General features: G+C 35.5%; 1 protein-coding gene across 1 annotated transcript in view; it reads right to left on the reverse strand.

Moving 5' to 3' along the window:
• LOC143230041 (uncharacterized) overlaps positions 1 to 27,178 on the reverse strand; it is a 67,573-nt gene extending 40,395 nt beyond the window's left edge. The window contains exon 1 of the mRNA XM_076462996.1: positions 26,969 to 27,178. Coding sequence (XP_076319111.1) covers positions 26,969 to 26,984 — 16 coding nt within the window. The 5' untranslated portion in view covers positions 26,985 to 27,178. The remainder of the gene's footprint in view (positions 1 to 26,968) is intronic.
• Between the last annotated feature and the right edge of the window lie 332 nt (positions 27,179 to 27,510).

Consider the following 27,510-nt stretch of genomic DNA (forward strand, 5'->3'; position numbering starts at 1 on the left):
TATCTGCGCTGCTTTTGAAGTTTATGCCATGCCTACAAGAGTTAATAATTCTTCTCGTCACGGCAGTACAAACTGCAATGTTAAGCATCGCATATGAGACGCTATTTTAATGTCTACTGACTGACAGACAGACAGACAACACGCCACTGCTGTCGAGCAGTTAAAACAGGTGACCCATCCAGGCAGTCTTCGGTCCCCTTTCGAAGAAAGTATGTTACGATGACATATCCAATTAAGTTTAAAAGATGTATTGTTCACATCTAGGAGGTTTTGTCTTGGTATTTCTATACACGTTTATGCAGCTATATAAATCTACACATATCACCGAATAACACAATTAGTGATTTGCAGATTGGTTTGGTTTGAATTTCGCGCAAAGCTACACGAGGGCTATCTGAGCTAGCCGTCCCTAATTTAAAAATGTAAGACTAGAGGGAAGGCAGCTAGTCATCACAACCCACCGCCAACTCTTGGGCTGCTCTTTTACCAACGATAGGGGGATTGACCGTAACATTATAATTGAAAGGGTGAGCATATTTAATGTGACGTGGATTAAAACCCGCGATACTCAGATTACGAGTCCAGTACCTTAACTACCTGACTATGCCGGGCCGTGACATGCAGAAGTTGGGATACTTTTTTTAATTTTAAGTAACTCACTTTTCGTAGTTTTAACTTTCTTGGGGCATTAAAATTTAATATTATCACAGATTGCCAGGTTACATATATAAACGTATACATGTCGATCCCTCCTTGTCTTTCTAAAACTTAAATGTTCTTATCACGCGCGCACGCGCGCGTGTGTAAATTGATATGTTTGATATCTTTTGTCCATTTTGTGAAAGTAGCTTTATGTGTTTTGCGAGCATTTCATGAGTTCCTGTCTTATATCAATATTGATATATTACTTAGTTTAAATGCAGTATTGGCTGCAGCACGTGGTCAAAAAAAGTCTTTCACATCACCTCGTTCCAATTTGTTATATTTAATAGATAATTTCTTCTCTGCCCACAGAGGCATTTCAGTATTGTATGTGTAAAGGGTGCAGAAGTATCCTTCGCTGTCCAATTATGACGTTAAATGAAAACGAAAAAAAACTGTCCAATACCGTCACAAAACAAATGCCACCAGGTGGCACCATCTACTATATAAAGAAAGTTCATACATGTTAAAATCAAAGCGTGGTTTTTAGTTCAGTTATTTACTAAACTTACGACGAAGAGGACTAGCTTTTCCCTTGGATGCCATCGTGTATCATTCATTCTTCAGAAATCAATCTCTGGAGAAGGAAGGAGGGACCATCTCAACATGCGTTGCTCTTACAGTTTTATTTTTATTTTGTACTTTTTCAAAGTCATACAAACTTCTTATTCTACACGTCAACTTATCTAAAAAAAAATCAAGTTAATTCTATCTATCTGCGGGTCCATATGTTAACAGGTCAATTTACCAAACATTATCAGCGATTGACAAGGTCGAGTTAAAAGTTTTATTGACCCTAGGCTTTAACTTAGAGACCCCTCGAGGCAGGACCTCTACGTGCAACACATAGTTTGAGGCTCCCAAATTAGTCTGAAGCCCTCTGCTTTAGTCCGGTAAGCCCATGCCTTAATCCGGGGTAAGTGATGGGACAAAACAGTGATTTAGGAAAATACCCAAATTTCTTAAGCTTACTTCTTTGCTTAGTAGTTTGTTTTTTTTATCAAAACATCAAATAACGTGTGAAAGTAAACCGCCAAAATTAAAATCAACTACTGTCTAATTTTCATAGTTTAAAATAGATAGTTGAAGACCCCATTACAACTTCCTCTGCACTTTTGAGAACTATTTAATAGATTAGCTATTAAACAGTGAGTAGAAAACTACAATACGTAACCTGTGTTGTTTCCATCGTGGGAATCGAATCACGAATCTTAGTGTTATGAAATATCCAGCCTACCGCTAAGCCGCCGTGCGGCTTGGGTAAATATTCCATAAATAACTCCTTATGTCAGTTGACAGGGACAACTACCTCAGTTATCTTATGACTTTAATTATTTAGTGTTAGAAATCCCAACATGACATTCGCATGCCAATTGCCATCGTAACCTTACTGATTTATAATATCAGAAAATACCATCAAAATATTTTCGACACATGTTTGGCATATTGCCCCAAAAATCCCAGAGATGATAATATTTCAAGATTATGGCATGTTGGTTCGAGATTATAAAGGTGAAATCAGGTGTCCTGCATTTATGTTAAGAACAGCAGAGATGATTACAACTACATGAGATCTTATCAATTATCTACCAAGTTGATCCTGGAAACTAAACCACTTACTTCTTTGGAGTTTCCAAGACCATGAAGATGGCTCTCAGAAACGTCTGTTATTGAAATCGTTGAGTTATCTGGTGTTCCTAAATAAAGCAACCGTTGAATCCTTTTCATATACCTGTCCAGTAAAAGGTATTCTTTAGGATTCTCGAAAATTCTTTTCCAGTATGGTTGAAGATTCTAGAGACTATTTGTGCTGCAATATTTTTTGTTTCATAGATTTTTTGTTTGTAATTAAGCACGAAGCTACGTAAAGAACTATCTGTGCTCTGCTCACTTCGCGTATCGAAACCCGGTTTCTAGCGTTGTAATCTCACAGACATATCACTAGGGGCAGGTAAGTAGGCTAAGAATTCAAGAAGTTCAAACCACTCTTGTGGTTATGGGGTTTGATGAATTTCAGGAAAGCACCACTCAATGGCTACCTGCATCAAAAGTCTTTAACTTTGAAGGCATGCCCTAAATGATGAGGATCCAACGAATACCAATCACTGCCAGTTCTGTCTAGGTTGAGTGTGTTTCTTCTTATAACAAGGCCACATTGGGCTATCTGCTGAGTCCATCGAGGGGAATGGAACCCCTGATTTTAGCGATGTAAATCCGTAGACTTACCGCTGGACCAGCGGGGAACTGTCTAGGTTGAAAGGACATGTACTTCATTGGCTCGACCCGCAAATTGCGAACCAAGTGTTCTACCCCCACACCGGGCTATTCCGGGGCCAAGAGCATGTACATCAAGGATGTTAAAACTGTACAAGCATCGCGTGGTTTAGTATGCGAGGGAAGGTGGCTCTGCACCTGTTGCTGATATCAGAAGAATATTATGCTCATACCAATTACTAGCTTTGCGGATAAAGCTGCTGGCTGAGTGGAGTGATCACTTTTAACGAATTACTCCATTTCTCCTAATGCGTGGCTTCTATCATTAAACAAAATCGAGATTCCTATAAATGTCTTTTGAGTACCATCATTACAGAAATTGTTCCAGAGTTAATAACAACACTGAGCTTTAGGGTTCACTATAACAGACATTTCTTGTGAAAACAAAAAAGCAGAATGGATTAAAAATAAAAATAATAATTCATGTTCGAAACATTCAAGTAAATTACCAAGACATTTGGGAATGTAAAAGTTTAAAATGTCCGGTTTTCATTGACAAGTTTTGAGAAACATATGTTTCAGAAAAACTGTAAGGGAAGAAAACGTTTACTTCATTCTCAAGACTTTGGATACTGAACAAATTATATGTCACAAAAGCATTATTCAAAACAGCTGAACCTTTTCACTTGATGTCTTTGGTCATAAGTCTTGAAACTTAAATAAGTCTTTGATTCGTGATTCTGCATAATTTCAAGTAGATTACTGACAGTGGATATAGTCGATGTACTTGTATACCACACATCTTTCTATTGCACCATCTTCTGTCTTCATACCAGTTCGTCCTTATTGGTGAACTGTTTTCTCGCGTGCATGTCTTTCCCCTTTCGTGTTTTTATTGCTGCTTCTAATTCTCTCTCGCTCGAGTCTCGGTCTCTTGTTTTTTAATCTTTTGGTCTTCCCCTACTTTGTGTCACGTTGACTTGTCGGTTAAACTTTCGTTCTTGTATCTCAGAGAGGGTAGATAAACTCAATCCAACCCCTACATCTAACGACAGAAGGGAGTTATTTTTGTGCCAGAGAATTTCTAATTTTTCCATACCACAGAGAATACAGTGTCTGAGTTTAACTTTGACTTGCATGATTTTTTTCCCCCATGCGTTATTTTCCCCGTCAAATATTTCCTTCCCTTGCGATTTATTTGTACAAAGTTCTATTATTAACTAGAAAAGTGTTAGCATGAATAATGCTGCTATAAATATTTTAAAAATAACTTTTTCTTCCATTAATGATTAATGTTTTCTTCCATTAAAACTTATTAAACAAAGCGACAACTTGCGTTACGTTATTTCTGTGAACCAGAGTTTTTCATCATTCTAAATATTTTCCATTTCTCCTAAACTCACATGCCTATGTGATATTCAGTCGACAACTTGGATTGTATTTATACATTTGCCATTAAAGTTTGTGTAAAAACATTAAATAATAAATGAATTTTAGAGATACGATTTCACAGATAAATGAGCTAATGGTACCACGTATTCAATCCACCTTCTATGAGTTTTGTAATAAGTAATAGATCCATCCAACTTGGTACTATCCTAATATAGTAAAGATTCATCAGGTTCCTCCACCACGATTTATTTTTACATATTGCTAACGCAAAAAGAAGGTCCAGCATGGCCCGGTGGTGAAGGCACTCAACTCGTAATCCGAGGCTCACGAATTCGAATCCCCGTCGCACTAAACATGTTAGCCCTTTCAGCCGTGGAGGCGTTGTAACGTGATGATCAATCTCACTACTCATTAGTAAAAGAGTAGCCCAAAAATTGGCGGTGGGTGGTGATGTCTAGCTGCCTTCCCCTTAGTCTTACACTGCTAAATTAGGGACGGTTAGCGCAATAGACCTCGTGTAGCTTTGCGCGAAATTCAAAAACTGAACATCAAAACGCACATCTTACACGAGATGTCTTTAGAGGAATAAGTATTTAATCGGATGCTTTCAAGATTTGGAATTCCTAGTTCTATTTCAGGAACACGAACATTATACACAACAACATTCAAACAACGGTAACTGCATCAGCACCAGATTTTCCTTACGAGATAACAACCCCTCATTCATTCCACATTCCCAATGTAAAAAAAAAAAAAATATGTCATGGTTTGTTTGGTTTTCAACAATGCAATGTCTGACTGGAAACTTATTGTTTATTTATTTTACAAGAAAACAATCTTGAAAATATTTATCGACAAGATCTCCTTATGACATATAAGGGAACGAAAACATTATTGAATATATAAGTGAAATATACCAGCGACTTTGGTTATAAAATATACGACTGCCCTGCCTCTAGTGACGACGATATTCAAATTTTAGTGAATTTGAGTCTACGGCTTTATATTTTAGTCTTTGAGCGAGTCTGTAGTTACTGTGCTGAAGTTTTGTGGTTCGCAGCTCTTTGCCATAAAAAAAAATAATTAAAAATAGCACTCGAAACATTAAAGCCATGGGTACGTTATAAGTGTTACAGTTAAAGCCCATTATTAGGCCTGACAAGAGTAGGAGTAGAGTTGGCGGTGGTGTTTGGTTAAATAGCTGCTTTCCCTCTAGTTTATCACTTCAAAATTCGGAACGACTGGCGCAGATAACCCTAGTATTTCAGAGTCAGTTTCAGCTAATACTAAAATAAGTAATCGCTTCAACTATGTATTTCTCAATGATTTAGGAAAAACAATTTTAACAATTCTTCATGCCTAGCAAACGCAAATCACGTCGACACCACTTAAAATTCATCTGAATTATATTCAGTGAAGTGCAGAACATTAATAACTCCCATCACATTCGTAAGGTTTTAAAAACAAAACAAACCAAAGGATTCTTTAAAGCAGCAACAAATCTAGAGGTAAGATGATAATCGTTGACACCATGTTTATATACGCCACAAATTAAGTGACTTAATAACCCTAGTATTTCAACTATTTTGAAATTCTCTCTCTTCTTAGGACATCTGGACCCTCGTGAAAGAGTAGTTGTGTAAATCGACCATAATGAAGTATATACATGAAGTGTCACAATATACCGGACATCTGACTGGACTTCACGCACATCTTTCCTACTATTTCCACTTGAAAAACTTTCTTCATTCTGTGACCCACTGAAACTGAAAACTTTAAGTTGAGCAGAACCCTCTTTTTCGGCGTACGTGAGCTAAACGGACAGGTAGAGACCCCTACAATCCGGGAATAACTGTCCCTAAATTTGAATTACAGACCAAAGGGAAGGCAGCAAAGAGAGAAATCTCAACACCACAAGGAGTTCGTTCAACTCTTTGAACAAAATAAAATGAGTCACTGTTATAACGTACTGAACGAAGTGTGTGCAAAATATTCGGAAATATTACTAAGGTTCGAACCTTGGACCTTTCAACCTAACTCGGCATGCTAGTACTACAGAAAGTATACGGCGAGTTTGTTTTTCTTTGTTTGTTTCTCAAGCATATTCAATCTAAAGAGTTTGTATGAACTTTAAGTTATTGTTAGAGAAAACTTCAGTGAGCGCTACCTTCCGTAATTTATTTACACTATTACACAGCACGTAACCCAAAATCCCTCTCATTCCTCCTGTTCTTTTCCATTATAGTGGAAGGTTTGGGGTCACTTGGAGCTATTTAGCTGTGTCTTCCTTAGTATTTATACCTGTCAATCATTAATGAAGTCACAACTCGTGGAACCCACGTCACAACTTTATCATTTACACAAAGGCAGTTGTTCATGAAGACTTAATTCACATCACATTTACGCCCTTTCTTTCGCCAGTATTTTTTCACATTTACGCCCTTTCTTTCGCCAGTTTTTTCTCACTTGAAGAATTCAACCAAAATAAAAAATGTTTTAAAATCAACGGTGCGCCAACCGAAAAACACAAAACAAGTATAGTTTGTAATATCAGCTTTATCATCAACTTATCACATAAACATTTTTCAAACACTTTCATTCTATCCCTAAAATAAAAACACACATTTTGTAGATGTAATAATTTATTTATGCGAAACGCCAATGTTTACATGGTTGTCACAGCAGTTTAAAACGCTTATTTTAACGTGCTTCTATCTTACCAACAGAGAATCTCTGTAAATTAACATCGATACATTTGAATACTAAATTACTGTAGGCTGTTAACAATTAATCGTATTAAACCATTTCGAGGTTTAACTAAACGGTCAAATTAATAAAAATGTAAATACATAGTATTACTAACCCGCCACATTTTTGTTGTTTTATTGCTTTTATTTACAGCTCAGTTCCTCTATAATAAAGCCTTTGTTACCATCCTTAATGTTGAACTACTAGACAGGCTGTCATGCTGCCTACAGTCAATACTTAGGGATTGACTATCACTCTGATAACGCAACTGCATTTTAAAACAGGAGAATAGTTTGGGGCATTGTTTGGATCTACCACAAGACCAACTCGCTCCCCCTCATCAGTATTATTAAAAAACTGAGTTTTTCCGTTAACGGTTCAATTCCTCTAGACTCTGGAAGGGACAGTATATCACTTTACACGTTAAAAAGTTTGCAGCAAGTTGAAAGAAAATATCCAATTCCTTATCTTATCATGACCTTCGCACAAGGGTGTCACAGCACAGCCGGCTTTCAACTCAAATTTAGATTCCAACAACAACAGACGAAATATTGAAATCTACTCAATTAGGATACAATTAATCCTTTCACAGTAAGAGCACGTAGAATACGATCTACGAAACTTTAAAAGGACGAACTGAAAGAAAGACCGTGGAATAAACGAGTGAACATAAAAAACACACGTATGATATTAAGAATATCTTATATTTAATTGTCTGTAATTAAAGGAAGAGCAAAGTGAAATAAATATCACAAATTATTCTTAGTTCGCTTCTGCTTTCATTCTAGCGGTATGCACCAGAAATAGACTGATAGCAGTTGAAAGACTAAACTAGTCTCGAGTTAATTAGACTGTGACAGAAAACTTAAGAGGTGGAGTTGCCAAGATTCCACAGAAAATGAAGACACAGTGATTGATGTAAATAGAGAATATTCATGTCTTTGATTTGAGAAAACCTATACAAATCACTAGATGACAATGCAGTTTCATTTTCTGAAACTATGCTTGATAGTTACAGAATATGTGCGAGTTAAACACCATGTGCACACGTGACGCCAGAATTTTTTTTTAATCTAGTATCTTTAGTGTGAAGTGCAAATTATGAAACCACCACCTTTAGATCTGTGGCACACTTAGTAAAATAAATTGTGACTTTTTAAGACCAATTCCTATAATTAAACGTGAAAACAAAAGCAATATATAAATATACGTATCATATGGATGTACGTTAATACTTTGAGGCTTAATATTTTACTAAAAATTACTTTTTCTGGATAAATTAAAGATGAACCTAAATACAGGGAGAAGAAAGCAAGATGAACAAGCTAAACCAGGTGCGTGGAATCGAATCCCGAATGTTTACAAGTTCGTAATCTTACTTTTTTTCCCCACGGTGATGGAACCACCATCACCACCTCTGCTATACACAACCTGGTTCTTATTTTCGTAAAAAAATACATAAAAATATGATCTTTGTCTCATGTGTCAAATTTTTAAATATCTAACTGAAACATAATGTCCATAACTGCTCTCATTTAAAACAATCCGGAGTTGTGACTTTATCCAACAAAAAATTATCACTTGATTTCAGTTATCCATATTCAGTCATCAGTTTGTTTAAAAAAGAACTGGAATTTTAGGAAGGTTTTGAAAAACAGTAAAATATGACAGGGCTTATTCTGTTTTCCCATGAGCGTATGCGTAGTAGCTCACAACAATACCTTTTAATGGTTTAGACTTTAGTCTTTCTTAATTTAATCCTTAATTTTTGTTTGTTTGTTTTTCAATTTCCCGCAAAGCTACACGAGAGCTATCCGTGCTAACCGTCCCTAATTTAGCAGTGTAAGACTAGAGGGAAGGCAGTTAGTCATCACCACCCACCGCTAACTCTTAGGCTACTCTTTTACCAACGAATAGTAGGATTGACCGTCACATTATAACGCCCTCACGGCTGAAAGGGCGAGCATGTTTGGTGCGACCGGGATTCGAACCCGCGACCCTCGGATTACGAGTCGAACGCCTTAACACGCTTGGCCATGCCAGGCCAGATTTAATTTTTATCTAAGTTCTAGTTTAAACCGCGATCATTAACTTAAGTTTACCATCTCTATGCTAAATGCTGTTCTAGACGGGTTTGTTTTTTTTGTACTTTGGTCTTAAACTGGCCTTTCGGGATTAAGAGCACCCTGAAAGTATTCAGCTACACAGAAATCAGAGACGTGTACTAAATTTGTGTATATATTGTGATAAATGTATTCACGTTAAAAGTGTACTAGATTTGTATTTATATTGTAATAAATGTAGTAGTAAATGTCCCCTTTTTTTGGTGGTCTATGTTTAAACCTCTGTGTAATAAATCATGTTTTGTCTACGAATGTTCGCTGCCCTTTCTCTTGTATGATTAATTACAACTTCCACCAATCAAAACTTCCCGATTTTTTGAGGTCCTACTTACCTGTGCGCATATATTTAGCCAGAACACCACACGTTCAAGCTTTGACTTGCTAGAACTCACCACTAGCTGTCTGCACAGTCGAAATAAGAACACGCTGTTAAACTTTCCTAATATTGACAGGTAAGAACTGGTTAAAGATGAGTTTATATATTTAAAGCGAAGCTATAAATAATCGTTTCGACGCGAAAAAAAAAAACGTTTTATGAGCCGTAAAAGCTGCGCATTTATCAAACAAACAACAATGCGTTCCTTCAAGCCCTATAGTAAGCAAGGTGTAGTAAATATAACTAAAAAATACAACTGTTTCCAAAGCAGCTGAAATACGGTCATAAAAACTGAGGTTGGCAAAGTGAAGCAAAATGATTTATTTGCGTGACTGGACGACGTCCCTACGACAACGTTAAGAGACATATTAATCATCCTATGTCTGCTTCATAATGCCTCATATGCAAATAAATTTGCTGTCTAACAAAAAAAGAATTGGATCACACTTCCGTGTTTGAGTAAAACAGGTACATGTAAAATTCGTACACAAGAAAAGTGACATTTGTTGAAAACGAAAATAGTACATCAAATCAACATTACAAAAAAATGTTTCATAATTCTACTATTACTTAAAAACATTAAACTGTAATACATGAAAATCTAGTTTTGGAATATCAAATAGAAATATTCAATATGTTCGGTTTTCTCTCTCACTCGTAGAAAACTGTTTATATCTCAATTTCTATAATAAACTCTTACTAGTTCAATTTTCTCAGTTTATATGTACTTTAATAAACTGTAATTGTGTCCAAACAGCTCAAGAGTACATACAAATACAACTACTTATTAATTACTGTATTTGCTTCACACATTCTCATGTGTAATGCACTTCGTTCAGTATTTAATTGCAAGTTTACAATGATATTCAGTTTTTGTCAATGTGCAATCAACTTAGTTTAAGTTTTAAATGTGTAAATTGCCGTTTTCTAATACCAATAAACTTGGGAAACATTTATTCAAGTCCATAAAACACAAATGACCCACGTTTTCGCCAATTATTACCCGAGAACAAGCACGGGATACTACGGTAATATTTCACTATACGTCTTTTTAAAGAAAGTGAATACAACGGACTTTTATCAGTTGAAAGGTTTCTCGTGTAACGAGAATCACATCTACAAGATAAAAAAACAACAACAATTACTTAAATACATACAAACTAGTGGCAGAGGTACAGACTGGGCCTTACAATAATTTTCGTTGTAAATCTGTTTGTCCGAGAACTCCTCCCATATCAGACTCAAACTTGGCAGACCGTACTGGTGTGGCCTGGGAAGCGTTCTCATCTATCTGGGGTAGCCCAGATATTTTTATTTTTTGGGTTAACAAGTAGAACTAAAACACCCACACCCGGTAGGCTATCCAAGCATAATGATTGTCTGGTTGCAGGGTCGCTGAACTCGAATCGAGAATCAAATTTTGTGTTCTTGGCCACCCTCTGGGTGGTGAGGTGCCATTGTTGAAAACGTATTCACGTAAGCTCAGGTATAATGGACAATTGTCATGTTTGTTGTTTTGTTTTCAGCACACGTACTGTCCTTAAATAGATTTAGAGACTACTTGAGATACGGGATCATATCTGAGAATTCGAAACCCGCAGTGGAAAGCGGGTATTTTATGCTAGTATCGATAAATAATGAAACGGATTCGACATAGTTGAATCATGCACGAGGACCTCAACATGTTACAAAATTGTGTTTCTAGACACGCAATAACTATTACATGGGTGGCCAAACTTGCTTAACGTAAGAGCCGCATAAGATAAATCTCAGATGTTTGAGAGCCGCAAGACATGAACAAACATTAAAAACGCGTATTTTGTTGTTACATAAGTTTTATATACATATTAAGAAATATATGTATGTAATAATATTTATTCATGTATGTAGTTTTTAAACTGTTAATTTGTATTAGTTTCAATAACCATAAAGTACACATATGTATACCAAATATTTTCAAAATCCTGGCCGATTATTGTTTCGACTATATTAAGCGTATTTAATACGGTAATAAACTACGGAAGCATCTAAGAAAAATATGCAAATTTGCATTTCATTAACATTAAATGAGACTGCCAAAAATAAAAGGGTTAAAACAGATATTTTAATGATATTTATTTGTCCTAGTAAATATCTGGTCAAAACATGGAGAAAAATATGTAGAACAATAAAATTAGAGATATTTTAACCACCTTACAAAGTTTTAGTCATATTACTAACACAAACAGACATTGATATAATTATCAGACTATTTACTGCTACTAGAGGTCTTGTGAGTTTCCATCTTGGTTGTGAGTGGTTGAAATTCCAACAAATATGTTGTCAAGGCTGTACGAATCAGGTGTGGTTTGTAAGGATTGCACGATGCTTCATCTTCATAAATTTCATTACAGAGTACAGTGATTCACAGCAGTGTGTTGTGCTGAAAACTGAGATGAGTCGCACACTGGTTTTCTTCAGTTCAGGATATTTTATTTCTGGAACTTGCTTCCAGAACTCAATTGTAGAATGAGATTTATGGATCATCTTTAAACCCAGGTCCTCCTGTAGTTCTATTAGTTCCATTTTCCACAGCAGATGATTCTGTAACCAGAGGTTCAAGAATTGGACAACCATCATTGATCACATCAGCCATGAATAGATTTACAAGAAAGGCAGGGCTTCAGCTTCTGTAAGTCCTCAAACCTGTCTAGGAAATTATCAAGCAGTCCTTGTAATTTATCTTTGTGTGTGTTTTCTTATAACAAAGCCACACCGGGCTATCTGCCGAGTCCACCGAGGGGAATCGAACCCTTGATTTTAGCATTGTAAATCCGTAGACTTACCGCTGTACCAGCAGAGGACATTTATCTTTGTATTCTTCCAGTTTGTGCTCTTTTATTTCAATATCAGGGAATGTATTTACTCTCCTTTTGAGATTGTGGAAAGTGACTATTTTATTCCGAAAGCTGAAAATTATTTATGTAAGAAGATCAGAAACAATCTTATCCTTCCTTTGGAGTACCAGGTTCAGAGTTTGTAGATGATTCATTATATCAGTAAGGAACATTAGATCTTGCATCCATTCATCATTTCCCAGTTGAGGATAGAATCTTTTCTTTTCTTAAAGAAAAGTAATAATAGGCTCCAACAGATCCACAAACCTATTTAAAAAGTCATTACTAGTTGACAGCCACCACACAATGCAGTAGAAAGAGACATCACTGGGTTTATCTTTAACCTCCAGTTCAATAAAATTTTTGACCTGTCAGTGGGTCTTCCCATTTAAGCGTATGAAATTGATAATTTCAAGAACAAATTTCATAACATCTTCATACTTGAAGTATTTGGCTGCCAGGTGTTCATGATGAATAATACAATGAACAGGGAGAAACTCTGGAAAGCTGGGATAACTTTTTGTAAATGCAGTTAATCCTGCATTTTTCCCACCATTGCAGATGCTCCATCTGTTGCAATACTAACCAGTTTATCCAGTAGAATATCAGCATTTGTTAAGGCTCTGTCAAACGCATTTTTAATGTCAACACCACGAGTTGTTTCTATTAGTGCCACTAAGTCCAACATCTCTTCTTTCTCAGTTACATCAGAGGAAACATGACGAATAAATACCGCTAGTTGTTGGTTGTCTTGTATGTCTGTAGATTCGTCAAGGAAAAAGCTGAATGCAAGGGAAATTATTTTGCATTTTGCCTGCAACATCAGCATTTATCTAGGAGATACATCTCTCTGTAGCGTGGCATGAAGTTGGTGTTTGTGCTATTAGTCGCTGATGTTTTGTGTTTATTTGGATCTAACACTGAAACTTCAGCTATATTCTTCTTAACAAATTCACCATCAGAATATATACTTTAGTACGAGCAATATTCCATAACATAACAAAACTAGCTTTAATCGTTGTATTAACTTCCTTACTTAACGTTGTAAACAGTGTCTGCTGGCTATTTAGTGATGATTTTTACACAGGTAACTTGTTTTTCCGTAATTCTGATTTAGGTGGATAATCAGACGAAAAAGTTTTTTTGATTTGTTTCATAGTGGCGTTTCAAGTTACTGGCTTTGTCATGATTAACACATCGCAGATAAGACACAAAGGTTTACCTTCTTTAACAGTGAATACAAAATCTTCCTCCTACTCCTACTTTGAAGCCACTCTGGCTTCAAATTTCTGTTTTCATCTTCATACTTTCGATAATTTGATGACGCCATCTTCCTTCATAAAATTTTCACAAACACTTCTAAAAAATTAAAGTGAAAAGAAACAATAAGCTCCAATACGCGCAACGCAACGAAACTCTACAGCGCCCAGTATACCAATAACAATCGACTAATATCACTGCCCGCAACACAGCCACACACGCCACAATCAAGCGATCGCAAGCCACGCCCACTAAAACTAACATTGTCAGTATCGGTTTGTATGATTACCGATTCTCCAGTACAATTCCTCTGTAATCCTTGCTGGTCCGAAATTTCTTTAATCCCCGACTCAAATCTAACATTAAAATTAGGATTAAAACGTAAGTTTTAATATGGAAGCACTTAATTTCCGTTCTATTCTTCACTAATATTAGAGTGAATATAAATTTTTTGCAAGATAACAGTATACATCTTGAAACTTCCTACAAAAACAGCGATCATTGTTTATAAGTTAAGTCGTATGAACAAGATAAAATTATTAATGTTGTACCAAAGTTTCTACATGGGTTAATAATATTTTTGTAGCAAACATATTTTAATGCGAAAGATGATATGAAAGAACACGGATGAGGATAGAAAAAAGTAAACTGAACAAACTGGCCCACAATAGTTTTAAAGATTTATCACACCTGTAGTTAGTTTCATGTCCAATGGACGAATAATGAATAAAGGGGAGAAAGATAGCCATTTCTTCATTCTATTGTTGAACACTCACCACACATGGAGGGAATATTTTACTTGCTCGTGACAGCAGAGACCTGAGCGCGTAGCTGTCATCACCATCCGACCACGCTAAATAAAAATGACTAAATTAACCTTGCAAAGAACGTCATGTTATAATCTGGTTGGAGCAACTACAACTTAACCTTAGCAACGGATATTAGGCTAATAATACTGTCTCACTTTATTTCAAATAAGTCAGTAGACTTAGCAGAAAGTGGGGTGTATTAAATTTTTCTTTACAGTTAAACACACAAAAAATATGCTAATCTGTAAAGCGTATTTTTCTAAACATCATCAATAACGTTCATATAATGTGTATTTTTACGTTGTTGGCCATATAAATCGACACATTTACCTCACCAATTCTACCACCAGTTTTCCATTCGTAGGAATATGTGAAGATTCGAAAAAAAAACGTTAAGTCTTAAGACGTAAAAATCGACAAAAAAAAAACTGATAGGTGTACATGTTTTACAATCAAGAATATGATACATTGACTTGTACACCGTAATATCTGTCCAAAACATTTCACATTAGAGCTGTAATGTATAACTTTACTCTATATAAAACAAAGCAAGCTAAACTGCTCAAACTACGTACCAAGTTTGAACAAAACCCAATACACGTCATGTATAAACTAGTATATAATCTGACTTTATTCAGCATAATAGAGAGGAACAGTGAAAACTACGTAAACCATTTCAATAATGCCTCATGCATGTTATATATAAAATAATGAATAATCTGACTTTATACAACATGACCAAGAGGAACTTTAACTACATACAGAACAGACAAGAATAAATGTTTAGACAGTAATGGAAATCCACATGCAGGAGTCAATGAGTAGTTGTAACTTAGTCATTTTTTACATTATTATAAAAACTTAGGTTGTACGTACAATGTACCAGCATGTTAAATTTCCTTTATATAATATATCTTGTTTCTAAACTACCACGAATAACAAACCGTAATTGTGGAGGTCGTTTCAATTTAGACAAATCATCTGAATATATAAAATTTCACGATATACCAGATTAATAATATTCATATCGAGAACTTTGTGCAGGTTAACTTATGGTTGCGAGTGTTTTTATTGTCCTATTTTTCTACAAGTTATTGTTTCACCACTTTCTTGGATGATAAAGGTCGTTTGTTGCCTTGCCTAATGATGAATCACTGTCCAACAAGTTTTGCTCTTGAAATAATAACGTGATAAAAAAGAATGATTGTACCTGACAGCAGTCAAGGTGCCATCGATTTAGCGTAAAATTCTAGCACTATTAGCTAAAATGCAACACAGTATGCTCCACTCTAGATGGTTTATATAGATAGGGATACCATTCTCCTCTTTGCCAAACAGTTTTTGTTGCCAAACAATTTAAATTCAGTTGTTAGAAGTATCTACTTCCAGCTTGGCTCAATGTTTGAAGACTGATGCCTAAGCTATTTGGTTTCGTTACTTCTAAGCAGTTGATTCTGTGTAGTTGCCCATTCATTGAATCCACTTAAAACTTGTGTACATATATTCTGTTCTCAAGGTAACATTCACATCTGAACTTAAAGTCAAGTCTTTGACAAAATCTACATCACATTATCTTATGTCCTTTCTAAATACGTTTACTTTTCAACGAGTTAATGAGGCGTGAGGTTCGACACTACACATTTAGCGAAGAAAATAACCGTTTTCCCTCGGTCCTCACGTAGCTCTGCCAGATGGAGAAAATAACTGTTACCCATTAAATCTGACTTAGTCCTGCTTGGTAGTGAACATATTATTACTCCTCAGTCCTGAAGCAGTCTTGACAGGACAACGACCTCATAAGATGGAAAAAATAACTACTACCTTTCCTCTTCACGTGCTCCTGTCAGAATGAAAAAACCAATATCACACAACCCTGTTAAACGATGATAATTGTTATACTTAGTCCTCACTAGCCGGGAAGACCGAAAATATTATTTCCCGTATTTCTCAAATTCGTTGAAATGCATTACTCTTTCAGCCTCACGTAACCCTGTCAAATGAAGAAAAATAACCCTGGGCGTTAAGTCTCAATCAACTACACACAGAAAAGTCCTAACCGACTTTCCCATACACTATCATGAAGAATGACACTTCACCAGTATAGGCGTTAGACACTAATAACTGATATAATGACAGATTAATGTACAGCTCCTTCTCATAATACGTCATAATCACATAACATGCCATCTCGTAAAACCGTAGTAAGCAAAATAGCGTCCGTCTTGCAACATATGTATCGGTTGTAGCGATCAACCTAAGACACATTCGCTGCCACGAGTCCCATCGGTGGGTGGCAGACGATTACGTTTCAACGTCATATACGTTTCTCACGCAGCATAAGAAATTGTGGCACTGTGACTGTTCATCGCGGCATCTCATGAGTAGGAATTATTAATACTACTAGTGGCAACAACCATGTTAAAAAGTCCTGCATAACAAAGGGTGGATCAGTGAAATAAAAAACAAACCAAAGATTCGTAACTAGAGCTTTGTCACTGGTGTTAATCAATTGAGTAACAGATTTAACGTTTTACTTCTGATTTCTAGGTCGTAGTTTAACCTTAGATTTCACATTTAACAAGCTTGTTTTCATACATATGATATGGTTTCGTTTAAATCTTACTACTGAGCAGAACATTATGATATAAACCATACCTTGAATCGTCTTTAGTAGATACATATAGGTAGAACACAGTGTAACTAAGCATCACTTAGTTAGCAACCAATAAATCTTTAGCACAATTGCTGGAATAATTTATTAGCTTCTAAGGCTTTAACTGTTCGAAACGTGGCTCTTCTGGCGACATATTACATGATAAAAACCGCCGAGTGTCAACGCTACTTCTGTCCAAACATTAGATAGTGGCTAAGTTTCTGTAGCGATATGCACGATAAGGTCATGTAACAACGATTAACATTATCAATCCGGACAGTTTGCCAATTTATTTGGGCCGTTTACCCCATCCTGAATACTTGTACGGGTACGGCAATGTTAACATACCAAACTTTAGTTTCTCTCTGTACTATTTTTATCAGAATTATTATTGTAAAAACAAAATGCTGAACTACTTTCTTATATGGTGCGCCATCAGCAATTTATATTTCACTTATAATAATACTGTAACCATAACCACACAATCAGAGCTAACGTTTTCTACAAGTTTATTACTAGCAGTTTAACTGCTTAGAACTAAGCCTATTAGCAAAGGCCGTAAGTAAAATAAGGCCTACAGTTTCCCATCCCTTCACTATCAGCCTGAGGTATAAACTGTTATCAAAACAAATCAACGTTATCCGAGAAACAATAAAATTCAAAACACAATAACCTTGGACCTTAAAACTGGTAATGTTTCTTGCCTACCATTGGTACATGCGCAATGATTACGTCAAATATTGACGTTTAAAAATGTGAAAAACGACCGTTCACCTTCGGAATGTTCTGCACTAGATTTTACAGATTTAAAGTTTTAAAGGCGTATGTATTACTATTTTGTTTTAGAAGTTCTGGATATTCCAATTTCTAGAACGATACGAAACGAAAATTACAAATATTTAAAATGACAACAGCATAAAAACAGTTATAAAAAATATCAACCATACAAAACTTTATTCGCAAAAAATAAACTGAAGTACGTTGTTGTGTCTTCATCCTTAGGCCTGAGTTTTACAAGTCTGCCAGTGAAGAATTTCAGAACCTTAAAGTCAGTTGATATGAAAAGTATTAACTAGGATGGATTATTCAAGTTAGTGTTAACAACAGTTTAACCTGATTTGTTTTGTGTTCATATTGTGTTTATGAATTTAATTTCTCGTCCTTTCGCAAACTTGAATCACAGTTTTGCATCAGCAGTACCACACATGGCAAGTGACCCAGAAATTACTATCTATAAAAGACCTAGCCCCAACCAAAGGGGGACTGAAAACACGTCCGGAAGGTCACCCAGTCAAGAAAGTATTCTGCGAATCTGAACAGGAATTTGTTACCAGATTTTTTACCACTTGTCCTTTCTCAAGATATTTGGGGCTTCATGTTTGAAACTATGTTTATGTCCCTAATTACAAGCTAACGGGATTCAATTTGGCGTATGTGCTTTAGGTACCACTAATGGGTTTCCTACAGAGATGCTTTTTCTGGGGGCATTTCCTCTCCTCCGAGGATACCTACACACGTAATAGGGTACATTTGTGGTTATGTGAATAATGATGGAGAGGGAGTTGAGACCCTTAACTGAACGCGAATGTTTTACGTCAGCCAGCGATATTATGTTATTAAGTTGACTTGTTTAATGTAATTACATCCAGTACAGTAATATAGGTCTCTTTGGTTTCTTTTTGATCCAGAAGTTAGCAAATATGACGCCATGATTCGTAACCATTCAGTGACAACAAACATGGCAAGCTGATATAACGTTTTGATAATCATGTACACGTATACGTGTTTTAATACAGATTACAATACAAAAAAAATTTTATCCGTGTTTTTTTGTTGTTTTTTTGTGGTATCACTCAGAACCCATCCCTCCATATAGATAAAATGACAGATTACAAATTTAAGAGTGAAAAAATACTTCTGTTTTCTACTTTTAAATATAAAAGTTAAAGAGGCAGAGTTCAGATTACAGGCAACCATTCTTCTGCCAAAAATATTATTGCATTTTTTTTACCATATAAATGAGTCAATCACAATAAAATAGCAATATAGAGTAGTGATCCCAGAGTTTATCTACAACACTATGAAACCCACAGAAATCACTGACAAAAAAAGACAGTCATTCGTGACTGTATGAATTCCACTCGTTTTTTTTTTTTTTTTGCATTTCAATAGAACTGGATTTTTCAAACCAAAACTAAACTAAAATACTGATTTCGCTTCGACTCAAGTTAAGTGCACAGACATTAACCAGAATTACCATATTTTGAGTCATTAAAATACTAGAAGTACCACTATAGTTTTAAACATTCGAAAAATAAATCAGCATTAACCATTAGACGTTATTTCTACTAGCTGGTGTACCCGCACTCTGGAAGAAAATTATGGAAATGCATAATGAATGAAAGGTTATCTTAGGAGATGAAAAGATGTTTCTTTTATATATCAATAAAAAAACAACCAAAACGCCCATAAAAACAGCAAAACACAAAATATGAAATAGTAAGTTTGCATATATCTCCTCATGGGACCAACAAACCTTCATGCCAAATTTGGTGAAGATCCTTCACCAAGGTCTAAGTAGTGGTAACAATACCCCGCAAGAACACTCATAAAAATCGCAAAATGCAAAATTGAAAACGTGTGTATTTTTCCCCATGGACCTAATGAACCTCGATACCAATTTGGATAAATATCCATCTACACCCTGCGAAGTATTTATATGGACATACAACAGGCAGTACTGTTATATTTATATAGATGGCGCCAGTGGATAAGATACGTGTGTGACGTATTCATGATGTCTTCATCTGCACCTAAGAATGAAAAAAAATAAAGTTCTCCCTGACGGGAAACGGAGGCGAAAAGTAAAATAGTTACCTTTGCTGCAAAGCTACATGCACACAGGATAAAAATTTCGAAGTTGGGGGTTTCACATCGCCCAATAAAATAATTTCCAGTATCATATAGGCAAGAGTTCCATTACAGTATGATATAATGTCCAACAGCGTAAAGATGGCGATAAATTTCATAGCTTTTAATTCGTGAACAGACTTTGTTTATTTTATTATTTCTTGAAAACGACATTCTAATCAGGCCTACTCCAGCACCTGGTTAAAAGTTGATACAAGTTCCCTTAGTGTTACAAAAGAGATAGCAAGATGCTTCTTTCGAAAGACTTAATTTTAAATTATTACTAGCAGATGGTAAGTGAATCCAGTGTAGTATATGCGAAACTGATAGTTAAATCTCACAATGTTTGACATGCGGTACAGGACACTTTGTGGTTTAAAACCTCTCGGGTTCTATTCAAATTACCAGCTTCAATCTAACATTTTGTCTATGCAAAACGCCAAACTGTTCACTGCTCAACAACAAAACATACTATGCTGAACTATGTGGAATTCAAACCTCTCATTCTAGCGCAACTCCGATTTCGCGAACTACACAGAATCAATGAACAATGCAGTTATACTCATAGGATAAGCATTACAAAGCCACGGGATCCGAGATTTGCGATCCAGAGACACAGGACAACGTCCTACCAAACTGCTAACATGGATGGGAATCCACTCCCCAGATCTAATGCTGCTTGATTAAATCGATCACGTTTAAAACTCGCTTTCCTTGAGGGCATTCCTAGAGCTACAAAAACACATATCCATCACCTAGCAAAGCAGGGTGGACATAAGTGCAAGTTATTACAAACGTACGACTTACATAACCGGTTCGTTCCCACAGTTCACGAGTACACCATGGTAGATACAAGGGTTCAAATACGTTCATTAATGCAGAGTTCAATATGTTAGTAGAAATTAACTATATTCACCTTTGCTCTAAGGAACAGATTTCCATCAAGTATAAAAAGTATTATATACGCGTCAAGGTCTTAACGTGTTTGGTTTATTAGATAGTTACATGTTAAAGTGAACATTCAAAATCACAAGATTCATTTTCAAAACATTAATTACGCTAAGTCCGACGAATTTCTCGTCCTGCGGTTAAAAAAAAACAAACATTGGATAGAAAACTGATGTTTTGTACTTTGAGCTGTCTCACTTTTTTTGCGTGAACATTCAGTTTCTTTCATGCAGGAGTTTCAGAGATAAAATAGATTATAGACCCTTCCTGTGTTTGTTTTGATGATCAACAAAGTGATTGTTGCAACCTATCAGTTTGCCCTCAAATTTTGTTACTATGTTTCAAAACAAACGTAGTGAAGTGGAATCATTTCAGTAGAATATTATGTCCGCTTTACTCCTTACACGATTTCAGTTAAGTTTGTTTTCCTTTCGGTTATTCCTACATTTATCGGGCATTAAATTACGATGGTATTATATTATACATGAATCCCTCCCGTCAAGATCCCATTCTGATTTTTATTATACACTTGGTATGAACGTTAGCATGCAGCTGTGATCCTGTCATCCATGTTAGGGATAACAGTGCAAGCGAGGTCAAAAGTCAAATGTTACTTGTTAGAATAAAATGGATAATTCGGTATAAAACACAATGAGGACGCTTTACGTTTCATTGTAACAATCATCATTGGTACTTTGATGTTATTGGTCTCAACTAAGAGCCATTTCGGATCCAATATTTGGCGACATCTAATTTAACTGTTGATCTAAATGCGTGATACGTGGCTAAATCTTATATCTGTATAGTAACAAAATCTCTGCCAATGACGATCGCAGTTTCAAAGGTCAGGTCAGAAATCCTCCTGAAATTATTAAATTGATATGGACTGGTCGTTGCTGTTTCCTTGTAAAAGTGAGAGACATGTAAAAGGAACAGTACGTGCACTTTAAGATCAGAGGTTAACACACATGTTGAGAGATAGTCATCTGCATTTTCTTCTCTACAGGTTAACATAAGCTGAAAAGATCTGGTGTAGTCTATCTACTGTGAATATGCTGTTTTTGATCAGTCCAAAATGTCCCGAAGTCGAAAACCAGTGAATGACCAAATCAAATTTAATATTTTCGTTCATCATGCTTCTTCAACAAACCTGACATCTTCCAAGTTCTTCTACCAGTGACTATAACTTAACCGTCATTCAAATCAAGCAAAACTGAACGTTGATCACCCATTTTATTATTATTATATGCAAAATCTATAAATCTTTAGAATAAACCCTCCAACCTAGAAATCCACGTATGCCATTATATAAAAAAAGTAAACAAACAAGTATTAGGAAAAAGTATTATTAAATAAAAACGCCACGTATGGCCGGTTATTGAAAACAAAGAGATGAAACTGAACATATCACGTGATCGGCTATTTATCACGTACAATAACCCGCCTCGACTTTTCATAAAGAATAAAATCCCTACATTACCAGGTTTTTGACTGGCAAAACAAATGAAAGCAATATTTCCAATCATAAAATGTTATTCTATTGTAAAAGAGTCATAAAAGCAGTCTTTTAAAGTAAACTTAAGGAAAGGTGTAATTATGAAAATTTAGATTAATTCAAACACCATCTTCCGAGATAAAATGGTTTGTTTCTTTTGAATTTCGCACAAAGCTACTCGAGGGCTATCTATGCTAGCCGTCCCTAATTTAGCAGTGTAAGACTAGAGGGAAGGCAGCTAGTCATAACCACCCACCGCTAACTCTTGGGCTACTCTTTTTACCAACGAATAATGGGATTGACCGTCACATTATAACGCCTCCACGGCTGAAAGGGCGAGCATGTTTGGCGCAACGGGGATGCGAACCCGCGACCCTCAGATTACGAGTCGCACCCCTTAACACGCTTGGCCATGCCGGGCCTACATAAAATAGTAAAGCCAGTAATGTAGAGATTTTATTCTCCATATAAAATAAAAATGGTTTAGTCTGCTATGTGATCATTAAACGGATAAAGTGATGTGTCCACTTCCATCAGTATCCTGTGTGGTTATTTTCTCTCAGAATTCACTTGCCAGCCCTACACAACTTTTTTGTTTAGCAATAATGTTTTTCTTTTTCCTAATATCTGTTCCAACTACAAGAAATATACTGGGACAAGTTTGATCACTCAAAAGCTCAGAAAACTGGAGTTAAAGTCCCGATCACATTGTCTAAAATTGGAGCCAATAGCATTTGAAAGTTAAGAAGTACAAATAATTAAAACTAAGAAATTACCACCAAACTCCAGATTTAAGGGAAATTTATTTTTGCAGACGATAAATTTATCACTTCGCCAGCACAGTTTCGTACTTACAGTGTAAGTGTGCCCGATATAAAAAAGTTATTAAAACGAAGTACTGTCCTTATGTATCATACACTGCCTTAAAGAACGTCAACTCATTCAATAAATATTTATATTGGTGTGGAAGAAAACTATCAGATATTTACAGGTTTATTTACAAGCGTCGATTTCCGACAAAATATCAAAAATTCCATTTTATTATCGTGCATGTATATACTACAAAAATCAGTTTTATTGGAGTGACTACTGATATATAGATGTGGGACGTTGTGGGTTTAAACATCTACATCTCGCTCTCCTAATTTCTAATTTTCTTATGCGAGACTAACGAATTGTAAGTTAAGACTGATAGATGGTGTATCCCCACCGCAAAGTGGGTCCTTATTTCGCAGCCACCTCCAAAACCTACGATACAGTTTATAATCCCACGTTGTAGCTTATACCCTAGGATCCTTTTTTTTAAAAAAAAAAATATGTAGCGTATTTTATTTCATGTTAATGTGTTTTGGTTTATAGCTTGAAAATGTTATGCTTATAATATATATTAGAAATATCATTGAACTCTTGTAGTTGTACAGTTTCTACAATATAGATTTACGTTTTTGTTTTGTTTTTTCATATAATGAGTGTTACATGTACTTAAAAGCAATAAAAATCATTTCTTAATTTCTCAACACATAGCACTGAGTACTGACCGACAAACAGAAACTGTTAAACAGACAATTACGCTATAGCCATTAGGCGAATGTTACATTGCTGTAGTGACACACTAAACTACAGCCATAAGGCTCCCGTTATATTGTTCTGGAGAGACCTTTACGTTATACTTGAAACCAGCTTGCAAGTGAAATATTGTAGCGATACACTTTTTACGATATAGCCGCAAGACGAACACATTGTAGCGGCATATTGCTGCAGTGTATCAACATATTCGAGCATGGCATATTGTTGGACTGAAAAACAAAAAAACGTATGTTCGGGTTTATTTATTTAATCTGGGTGCGTGCGTGTGTGTAAAATTCGAATAGTGCTTTCAATGATCAGTAAAAAGAACTGATGGGTCTAAGCTGGACAGTTTGGTGTCATTGAACTACGATATACAATACCCACTCGATTTCTTCATTCTCTGCCGTCTCTTAAAGCCTAATATGTAAGTGCGGTAAAGAATCTCACGACGGTAGCCCTAAAATAATCTTTGGACGTAAAGTGCATTTCACACTAAGTTTAAAACTAGAATGCATGACGTAATCGTTTGGAATTTAAAAAAAAAAATCAAACACAACAAATAAAGTGGTGGCGGTAATTCGTCCGTTTACGATCATCCAATTCTTTGATCGTTCTCAATATGACGTCTTTCGTGTGTCACGTTGCGTGCTTACGCGTCACTACCACACCTCGCGGTTTTGAGAGTGACGCACGTCACTGAAGCTACTATTAGTTCTTCTAAGTCGAGGAAGCTTCGCCAGTTGACATTTGTCTTTCTGGCACTAGGTCTCGCTATGATAAAAAATACAAAAGAACGAGAGATAAAGAGACGTAAAGATCCACTTTAACTAAAGGCAGAACCCAATAGAAAGCGTAACGTATTCTACAAACGTATCACGCAGCTTTATCTAATGCTGAGTTATCACTTGAGGAACAGTTATTTTCTGCTTTTAACAGAATTATCAATAAATTTGTAAAACAGCCAAAAACTTCATAAAATAATTCGACTCAGCAACAAGAAGAAATTGTTAGTTTCTTAATATTTTGGAATGTAATAAAAGGAACAAAATTATGTAGAATGTTTTATTGTTTTCTGAACTTGTCAACTAAAAATGCCATTAAAAACAGTTTTTCCACGATTTAGCCGTTGGTCAATTAATTTCGACCTACCAGCAATTTTTTTTCAATTTGTTTGTTTATGTTGTTGTTTTTTCCCAAAATGTTTTGTCTAGATAAAACTGACGGATTGTTTCGATTTGATATAAGATATAGCTTTAACTTCTGACTGCGAATTCTGTGATGACGAATACGGGTACATCGGCAATTAATCAAATGTCCAGTTTAAGCAAAAATTATAATAAACTGTAGTGTATACAATATTGTTTTCACTATGAAGAAATATAATACAGCGAAAAAGGACAGATAGCTCTCGTGTCGCTTTGCGCGAAATTAAAAAAAACAAACAAGCAGTGAAAATTTGGGGGAGGACAGCGTTGTCGAAACGTAGCACAGAGTGATAATGGTACAGCGTTGTCGAAACGTAGCACAGAGTGATAATGGTATAGCGTTGTCGAAACGTAAGGGCAACTTATGTTTGTAATTCATGCGGAATAACTTTGTATTGTTTCTTATTATTTTATATTAATTTCAGAATGAAGTAACTTTTTATGTAAATATGGATTAGAAACATTTATGGATACTTTAACGGTTTAAAGCGCTCCTGCACACTTTATAATACCGATTGCTTCAACGATAGTGTCAATACTTAAACAAAGGTCAATACAATGAAGTAGGCGACTCCAACTAAGCGAGATGATACACCAACCTTCTTGTAAAATTGACCAGTAGTCCATTGTATTACAGGCTGTGTCGAATGCGCAAGATCGATCCAAGACTCAACGACAGTCATAGCATCAAATTACTGCACTACGCGACGTTTATATTGGTTTACATATAATTTTTAACCCTTTACGGACTTCATATAATATATTAAACAAGGACAAACCAACTGGTTCTTGTGAACCAACCAAATATTTGTTGTTCAAATTAACATTTTTTTTTAGTAAAACCTTTCGACTTTTCTAGACTCGTTCAATTAATAATTAATTTTTCATTTTAATCTAGCTTGCCTATTTTCACGTTTATTCCGTGCTTTTTTCTGTTTAGTTTTATGTTAATTATGCTATACTGATGTGAACATTAAGACATTACGTAGCCAAATCCTTGGTTTATCGAATTTTAAAGAACTTTCTTCGTCACTATATCAAAGTTCTTTACTTCGTTTTATTTTATTTTTATAAATGTTTACTGTAAATTGCTTTAGCTACTAACTAAAACACAGCTTTGTGAATAAACTTCTTTGTTATAAAGACGGCGCTTCACGATTAGCATCAGCTAAATCTCGTCAAGACTGTTTCCATAATAAAAGCTACTGTAAAGATACAAACTGGTCTTCCGCCTCGGCGACTATTTGTGACAAAAACATTTTAACATGAAAATGACATCTTTTCAGAAAGTGAAGTCTAGAATCACATACATTAAACGTAAAACACCAAATGAGATAATTGTTGTTAATACACATCACAGCCAGCTATGCGTTTTCATAAAACCATCTAAACCTGGAGCTACGATCTTTCTAAATAAATAAAACTGTGAAATAAATACAATTGTTATTGAAGTGGTCGGTTCGTTTATCATTTTACACATTTTGCCTTTTCTTTCTTCCTCTTCGAGTTCCTATAGTGTATTAAGAAATGGGTCCAGGTGGATGGAGTTACCTGGTGCTTCGGGAGTAACCTCAGCTCGATTCTACTACAAGCATATGGAAACCATAACTCTCATGGCTGATTTCTGAAGGCATAAGCCCACGTGGCTCAAATCAAAACTTAAGGATAATCAAAGAACACTGACTTACCACGCTTGGATTTCATTTTTCAATCTCTTATTCTCCTAGTTTCTTGATGAAATGTGAAGTCTGACAGTTTTTAGAAAGTATTCCTAGCCGGGAAACCTTTAAATGACTGAGAACCCTAAATGAATGACGTTAAACTTTCGCAATGCACACGCCACATGAGATACGCTCTTACGTTACAACTACATCCACGCCGTCAGTGACAGGTCGGTGCCAAACCACATGCTCTCGTGTAACGAGCTTCACCGAAAGAGGACGCTCTACACGAACAAAAATCTTTGCATTTAGGGAGCGTTTTCTATTTTTAGAGAGAAATACATTTACTAAAAGTAAAATATAGAAACTGCCTTGAAAAAAATATGTATTTTAACAATTGCTCATATTATAGCATTTTGTCATTAATTCAAACAATTCTATTTAATTTTTTTTTCAATCTATACTTGAATTATTATTTCTTAATATTTTCTCGGTAACTTAGTTACTAATAAATACTTTTATCCACAAGCATAACCTGTTTTATATTGCTGTTTTTTTCTATTAGTTGA

Source organism: Tachypleus tridentatus, chromosome 10, assembly GCF_004210375.1.
Source record: "Tachypleus tridentatus isolate NWPU-2018 chromosome 10, ASM421037v1, whole genome shotgun sequence".
NCBI lineage: Eukaryota > Metazoa > Arthropoda > Merostomata > Xiphosura > Limulidae > Tachypleus > Tachypleus tridentatus.